Below are 8413 nucleotides of genomic sequence, written 5' to 3' on the forward strand. Positions count from 1 at the left end.
TTCTTTGAATGATCCTCATGGCCTGTTTGACTTTACACTTTCTCAGAAACTGCATTTCAAACTGGAAGTTTCATTCGTTTATTTTTAAAAATAATTTCATTGATTATTTGAAAATATCACATAGTGTAGTTCAAACATATTCCCACCTTCAACTCAGTCTTCTCTACACTTTCCAACCCTCCCATATCTTGACAGCCAAGGGATTTTTCTTCTCCCTTTCACATGGGTCCCTTCATTTTTAACATATATTAGTTATTTATGTTAATGGAATTCACTATATATTTTCATGCCTTCCTCTACCCTACACTAACATGTCCTGTAATTCTTTTCCCACCTTGACACTGTATGTGGCTCCCTCACTAGATGCTTAGAAGTTCTATTTTCAGGAAGACTGTTACCACATATGGGAGAGAGTGTAAGGATTTTAATTAGATGTCTTTAGGAGGGTTGTTTCATTAAACTGTAGTTCTCCCTTTACATTTAGGATACATTATTTTTATTATATGATTATATTGTGACTAGTAATTCTGGGTATATGCTCAGGTCAGTTTGAAGCCCCTAACCATTTTCTTTTATTTATATCTCCCGCAATTTTGGTGTGTCTCAATATGCCATGAGGGGGATGCCAGGATGACAAGTTATGAACTAGAATGACATTCTTTTTTTTTCTCTTTAATTCCAGTTAATTTGATGTCTTAGAATTCACTGAAGATAAGGATGATGCTATCCCTTTTGTATATATTTACTTTTTCATTTTTGATGGCTTGTATACTATTGAGATGAAATATCGTGTCTCTAAGTGACCAAAATTGTGTTCTACTAACAGTGTTCATTCGTATTGGCATTTCATCACTTTCACAGGTTTATGTGTACATATATGTATATATGTAAAGGAGTTGTTATATGTATATTCATATATTAATAGGCTATAATATACTCACAAGCATATGTCAATTGCCTACAAGTAGAGGTCTCTAGAAGTGGCTGTTTTACTACCAAAAGTTATCATGTTGTTAATAATGGTTGCAAAGAAGATACTGTGGATATTGTCACATTTTCTCAATGATTCTCACTCTGATGCAGGTTCATTAAGATGGACTTCAAGGAACCACCCACACTGTGTGATACTGCTATACAGTGTCTTTTGCACCATGAGCCTTTAGCAATTCAAGCTCTCCAGGAGATCCCAGGGGAGCTTTTTGTTCCATTGTTCACTGCTGCCCTCAAGGGTAGACATGAGAAGATACTTTCAGCAATGGTGAAGAGTTGGCCATTTTTCTGCCTCCATGTTGGGCCATTAAGCATGCAGGAAGCCCAGCCCACACTGTGGAAGGTCATGGTTGAGAGTCTTTTTCCTGCTGAGAACCCAGCTTTTAGGTAAGAATCTGTATAACGGAGGTGTAGTAAGATACAGGAGGTTATGCCATTGTCTGCTATTCTCTCAGAGGTAGTGTAGGCTAGTACTGAAAGAGAAGATGAGACTGTTAGTCTAAACCTTGAGTTGACTTTGAAACAAGTGTCTTACAATGTTGAATATGGAATGTAAGGGATCAAGAACAATATTGATGGATTTGTATTCTGGTATTACTATTTACATTGAAGAAAGACTTGAGTGTTAAGACTGCTGAGGATTGGTGGAGAATTAAAGGAAACAGTCGTGAGTGCTGTTCACTTTTCATGGGAAAGACTTGTTGGCAGTAAGTCAGTATAAGAAATGTAAACCAAGAATAAAGTGATTTTTCTGAGTGCACAGTAATGCATGAACTTGAGGAGATCCCAAGATAACTTTGTTCTGTTGTTCAATGCTGCCTCAGTGGATGGGCGTAAGATGCACTGACAGCAGTGGTAAAGTTTGAGCCTTTTTCTCACGCTGCATTAGTGCATTAGACATACCGGTTGAAAGAGAACACCAGGTAGCTATGGTATTTTATGTTCCACAGTTTGTTATGGTAGATGTTGAAAAATGGGTGTAAGGTGTTTGGTCTGTCAGGTGAGGCTATCTTAAAACCTTTGAGGTTTTACGGAGGGTTTTACTTTGGTAAAAGAGGTGCATGAGGCTTCTATTGAATGATATACATGAAATGGAGGCAGGAGCAGCAAGCCCTGTGAGAATTAAATGATATATAAAATAGTGAATGATATAAAGGATTTAGAATTTACATAGGAAAGTCTTGCAGATAGCTGGTAGATGGAACGAAAAAAAAAGAGAGATCATTTTGTCACTACATGTTATTATTGATCCTGCTTGGTTATGTTGATATTACCTCTCAGATGCTGTATCTTTTTTTAACCTACAGGAGCCCTAAACTGAGGATCCTAGATTTAACTCAGCATCCTGGCTGCAAGACCAAATGCCCTGTGATCACTACTACATGCAAACCCTGTGTGCGTTCTTGCGCTTACTCTGAGCGCTCTCTCATGAAAGTCCAAAGCCAATGTAGTAATTCAAGCTCAGAATCTGAGGGTCAGTCCCCCAAGACAACTATGGAATTACTAGTGAGCCTTTCCCTTGATAGGTCCTTTAGGGAAAATGAATATTTTGCTTTGCTTCTGAGTAAAGTTGAGCAGAGCTTGGGATCTTTGCACCTCTGCTGCCGTGATCTGCGCATTAAGAATTTGAGTGAGTGCAGAAGCGCCTTAAGCCACCTTGATCTGAAATGTGTTTCTCACCTGGCAGTTGTTAAGGCTTCTCTCATTAGTGTCCTGTCCCTTCTGGAGCAGGCTGTAAACTTAGATAGTCTTAGCCTGTCTAAAATCACTTGTAGATCTTTCAATGGAAGAGCCTTTAGAAATTTCCTTTCTCAACTGAGTTGTAAGGATCACCTCAAGGAGCTCAGCCTGTCCTCATTCTGCCTCACCGATCATCTTGAACATGTCCTGAGGTAAGAGCTTGGGATAGGTACTGGGTTTCCGTTAATAGCCTGTTTTTAAGATGAGAAAAAGAATTCATCTTTCACCTTCCATGCTAGCATGAGCAATGCTGTGGGTTTAAACAGAGCCAAGAAAGGGCACTGGCACCTTTTTCTAATTGAAGAGAAAAACATAGTTTCAGAAAACTGGTCATCTAAGCACATGCATGCAGTGTGCTCAGTGAAGGTGAAAAGAGCAGTGTAGTACTTCTGTAGCCATCAGGAGGTGAAGAGGAGGAATTGAGAGAAAGCTTATGTTGTGTCACAGGCGCACATACTTATAGCCACGTATACCCATAGACTATGGGCCAGACCAATTACCTAATGTGCTATGTCCAAGGTTCAGGCCGGGAATGTGGAGGTTTTCATTCATGGGCAGGCCACAGGGAGCTTCCATTTGTTTGCACCCTCTGCCATATCTCTGCCAAGCAGCAGAACTAGTCCCACCTTTAATTATATTCTAGTTACTAAGTACATAATATTTTCACTGAGCTTTCCACACACCTCTATAGCAATATCTTGTATGCATCATCAAGATTAAAATAACATTTGTTAAAGTGATAAAGTATCTTTCACAGATACACAAGTCTACTAAGAACGTGAAAGCCCACAGCATTAGCTGCTAATGCAAAATATGTGCAAAATAGTTTACTCTAGATTCCTGGATATAGCTCCCCTCTCATAGTGCTCATTTTCCAGAAATACTTGTGTGTTTCCTCTCTGCAGAGTACTACCTGCTGATTTGGATTTTTTGCAACTGCCATTCTGTGAACTTTCTTACAGCGACTTCAAGTTTCTGTCTCAGTGCCCTCAAGCCAACCATTTAAAGCTGTTGGATATCAGCAACAATTCAATTTGTTGGGAAGATTGTGAACCCTTTTATTGTCTCCTGGAGAATCTCTCTGGTACCTTGCAGCATCTGGCAATTAACCATTGCCTTTTAACAGATGCTACACTCTCTATTCTGGCCCCAGCCCTGAGCCGCTGTTCCCACCTCCGTTTGTTCAGCTTTTCTTCTAATCCCATTACTATGCCCATGCTCAGGAGAATTCTTGAGTACTTAACGCCCATGACCCAGCTGAAATACGTGATTTATCCTATCCCTGTGCATTGCTATGAGAGATGGCATGGTCGGTGCAGTTTGGATCCACAGAAACTGGGTGCTGTGAATGCGCAGTTGAAGATCATGCTGCAGGAGGCAGAAAGGGAGGACATGCGTTGGATCACTTACACTGGTTAAATTGCAGACTCCAACACAGTTTCAACTTCATATGTTCTCCTAAGTGCTGAAAGGGTTGTTTGTTGTTGTCGTTGTTGTTGTTGTTGATCTCACAGAGTTAACACAAACGGTCCTAATGGTGTAGGAGGACAGGTGGTGATTGAAGCCAAACATGTTTATCCCTAAAGTTGTATTAAACTTGTATGCTGAAGACTATCTTTAGCTGTTTACAGAAAACTATCCGAATTTAACATTGAGGGGAAAAAATGTACAGGCACTATCCATTGCGTGTCTTCATTTTTATTTCATACTCATTTACCAAGGATCCGTTTGGCTGCCTGACAGTAAAGACAAGCAAGGCAGGCTCCTGACTCGAGCCACTCAGAGAGAGGCTGAACGTTTCTGTGCCTCATCTGCCATTCCTGCATAGTAGAAAGTTGTCTTTCACTCTTGGTGTGTAAGTTGTATCTTTCTTGATCTTCCTCCCTTTTCTGTTCAGTGCCTAGGGGGTCTTATGATACTGGGTCTTGTCTCAGCAGAATTCATGCATTCAGTGTCACCATCTTGGAAGCTTTCTCTCACATCTGTTTCATGTCTGCCCCCTGTCACTGTACAAAACACTTGGCATAACAGACTGGTAAGGAAGAAATGGTTGCTTCCATGTTTTAGATGGTTCACCAAGGTTCCTTGATTGCGCTGCTTTGGATCTTTGGCAAAGCAGACCATGGTAAAGAGCTTGTGCCAGAGGTAGCCCCTTTCAACTCATGAGGCCTGGAAACAGAGAGAGGGGAAGAGCCTGAGTCCCCTTCAGGAGCTGGACTACACCCATCTGTGTCCCCGAGCTAGCCTACTCTAAAGTTTCCACCACCTGCCCTGGAGCCATTCTTGAACTAGCCTGCTCAAAACTATCACCCACCTGCCATGGAGCCATCAGCTTGAGTCCAAGATTTCATCATTTGAGCTTGGGAGGACATTTAGGAGCCAAGTGACAACACTTACTTTTCTTCCTTTAGATGTTTTCTTTACCACCGGTTCTTTCATGCCGGCCATGATTCTGATTGAGTGTTCTGCTATTTCCTTTCTGTTAATAATTGCTATAATATTGTGAAGCAAATATGTGCTTGGAGTACTTTATAATTGATGCCGCAAGTGTGATTACCATATAAGTGGAAAAGCGTATAGTTTGTTCAAGATCTAGTTTAAAATAACCATATAAAAGCAATATGATAGGCAGATTTGGGCCCAGGGGTCCCCCTCAAACTAAGGCACCAGCCAAGGACAATACAGGAGGTAAACTTTAAACCCCTTCCCAGATCTAGCCAATGGTCAGAATAGTCTCCACAGTTGAGTGGAGAGTGTGATACGACTTTCTCACGTACTCTGGTGCCTCACATTTGACCATGTCCCCTGGAGGGGGAGACCTGGTGGCACTCAGAGGAAGGACAGCAAGTAGCCAAGAAGAGACTTGATACCCTATGAGAATATATAGGGGGACATAATGCCCCTCAGGAACAGTCATAGGGGAGGGGAATAATGGGAAAATGGGGGGGGGAGGAATGGGAGAATACAAGGGATGGGATAAACATTGAGATGTAACAAGAATAAATTAATAAAAAAAAGAGAAAAAAAATAAATAAAAGCAATTAATTAGTAATGTGTTTACCTTGTGAATTCATTGAAAATGAAACATGCAATGCAACTGCATTGAAAAGACACAGCAAAATATGTATACAATTTAGTTTGTTCCTCTCACATTCTGAAATGTCAACACCACTGCATTTTAGTATGAAGGAAAAGAAAAATAATTTATGCAGTGCTTTTTCAGCAATAAATCTCAACTGCATTTTAAAGATCTAGCAAGAAAAAACTAGAAACAACAGTATGTCTGTATTGCTTCAATTTTGAAATTGTAACATACTGAATTTAAGATCTAAGGAAAAATAGAGTTAAAAGCTACAGAATTTTGTTCATAGTTGTCATATGTAAAGATGAAAATTGAAGTACATTTTGGAGATATAAAACCTGAACGTTTACCTAGAAAAGTAAAGTATGTATTCATTACATCCTTGAGATAAAAGATGATCAAAGTGAAAAAGAAGTACAAGTAAAAACAAGATGCACAATTCTGATGCATTTCTGAACAAAGCATCTCAAAGATTTGGGAACAAGCATGGAGAATTAATGGCATTCCCAGTTTTCATGTTGCTTATATTGTGCCATGTTATTTCACAGAATGTAAACAACTTAATAAAATGTCAATGCAACTAGCAAACGGTTTATATTGCTTCCTTGTTAACATCAGACTATTTCGGCACTCTATATTAAACAAAACATCAAAATTTAAGTTCATGAGTCTCATTTAAGTTTTTCTTTTGGCTTTCCTCTTTCCAATGTAACTATATGTTTTCTCGGCATATATATGTAGCTTACTCTCAACTGTTTGCTTTCATCTGACTTGAAAAATAGCTCATGCTCAGAGATGATCAAAGCTAATTTAAAGAATATCCCTCCCAAAGAATTAAGTGCTAATCTACACCCAAAGACTTCTGTAGTCATGTGTCAAAGATTCACAGGTTGATGTTGATTCTGGAGCATTTTCCCACAGGAGGCTTGCTGTGTAGAGTTTGGTTGTTTATTGTGTACATGCATATGTTACGGACATGTGGGTGTGGAGCAGAGATCACATTAAGGTCTCTTCCTCAGTCAGTCTCCACCCTATTGCTTGAGGCAGGGTTGCTTACTGAATCTGAAATGTACCCAATGCTTAGGCTGCTTGGACCACAAGGTCCCTTGGTCCTCATATCCACCTTCATGTTCTGCTATTACAGGCATTTGCGCACTGCCAGGGTACCGTTTGACAAGAGGAGGAGAAGGAGGACCGAGAACATGCCACCAAAAGACCTGTTCTCTGGCGCATGGCACAGAGGCAGGTGGTAGACACCCCTTGAGGATGTCACTCAGGGGCCCAACAGCCACATGGGCAGCCTGCAACAGGAGCCACCACAGTGTATGTCGTTGACAGACGGGTGGGAGGGAGAAGTGGAGCAGCTTAAGCATATGAAGAGAGATGGAACAGGAGGCACAAGGGTGGAGAGAAGGAGCCTGTTGTTAGCAGCTATCCCCACAACCTGGGGCCATAATGAAGTCTAGACTGAGGCTGCCTCTGAGGGCCATGTCTAGGTCTATGGCTAGTGTACCAGCAGGGGTTGGTATTGCTGTACAGATCTGGCCCCATTCCTCACTGACTGGCATGCTCTGGAGCACTGGCCCCACTTCAGACTGACAGCTGCAGTTGGGAGAGGGGACCCTGCATCCAGTTCAGGTAGCACAGTGGAGCTGGCCATGATGGCTGGGCTGTGGGTGAGTGGGCCCTGAGCGGGGAAGCATAGGAGAACTGGCCCTACCATTTATCTGAGGTGATGCAACATGGCCACACGGGTGATGCCTTCCTCCTTGCTACCTGTGATAGTTGGGAGAGCTAGCCTTGTGGTCATGAGAGCACAAGAGCTAGATCTACCCTCCTAACTAGCTGTAGCACTTGGGAAATCAGGCCCTGCACCTCTCCTGGGAAACTGAGTTGCTCTGGCCCTGATGGCTCCAGAAGACACTGGTGAGCCAGCCCTGAGGATGTGAGATCAGCAGAGCTGCTCAGCCTCCTAGGCTCTATCACTTGGCAGCATGGGCCATGTACTTTCAGTGGGCGGCACAGCAGAGCTGGCTATGAAGGCTTGAGTGCCTGTGAGCAAGCATGAGAGCAGGAGAACTGCCCCTGCCTCCTGCTGAGGGCAGCACTGGGTGGCCTAGCCAGAGCAGTGCTGGGGAGCTCACCATGGTGGTGCAGATAAGGGAGAGCCAGCCTGCTGACCAGCTGAGCTACCACCCAGCCCAGATCCAGGGCTCTGAGTTAGCCCACCCCCAAATCTGTACCATCTGCAAATGGTTGGGATTCATGAAAAAGGCCAGTCTTGCTAACCCAAAGCTGCAGGATCTCAGTGACAAAGCAAAAACAGGATAACCAGGAGGAGGCCTATGAGGATCCAATATTGATGGTGTCACAGGTGCCAGAGATCTCCAACCTGATCAATGACTCATTGCAATGAACATTTCCTAGTGAAGATGTGTGGACAGAGGGGTGTGCTGTGGGACACACTGTGACATCCTACAGCTTCCATGATAAGACGTTTTCTATGGTGTGTGTGTGTGTGTGTGTGTGTGTGTGTGTGTGTGTGTGTGTGTGTGTGTGTGTGTGTGTTATTTGGGAGGGTGTTGCAAAGATGAAGAACAG

At 42.4% G+C, this 8413-nt stretch overlaps 1 protein-coding gene across 1 annotated transcript; it reads left to right on the forward strand.

Moving 5' to 3' along the window:
- Positions 1–1093: 1093 nt before the first annotated feature.
- LOC127185360 (melanoma antigen preferentially expressed in tumors-like) lies at positions 1094–4149 on the forward strand. The gene is made up of 3 exons (XM_051141851.1): positions 1094–1377; positions 2298–2882; positions 3636–4149. Exons 1-3 carry the CDS (start codon positions 1094–1096, stop codon positions 4147–4149), a joined length of 1383 nt encoding a protein of 460 aa, XP_050997808.1.
- The last annotated feature ends 4264 nt before the right edge of the window (positions 4150–8413 follow it).

The sequence above is a fragment of the Acomys russatus genome, chromosome X, assembly GCF_903995435.1.
Source record: "Acomys russatus chromosome X, mAcoRus1.1, whole genome shotgun sequence".
Classification (NCBI taxonomy): Eukaryota; Metazoa; Chordata; class Mammalia; order Rodentia; family Muridae; genus Acomys; species Acomys russatus.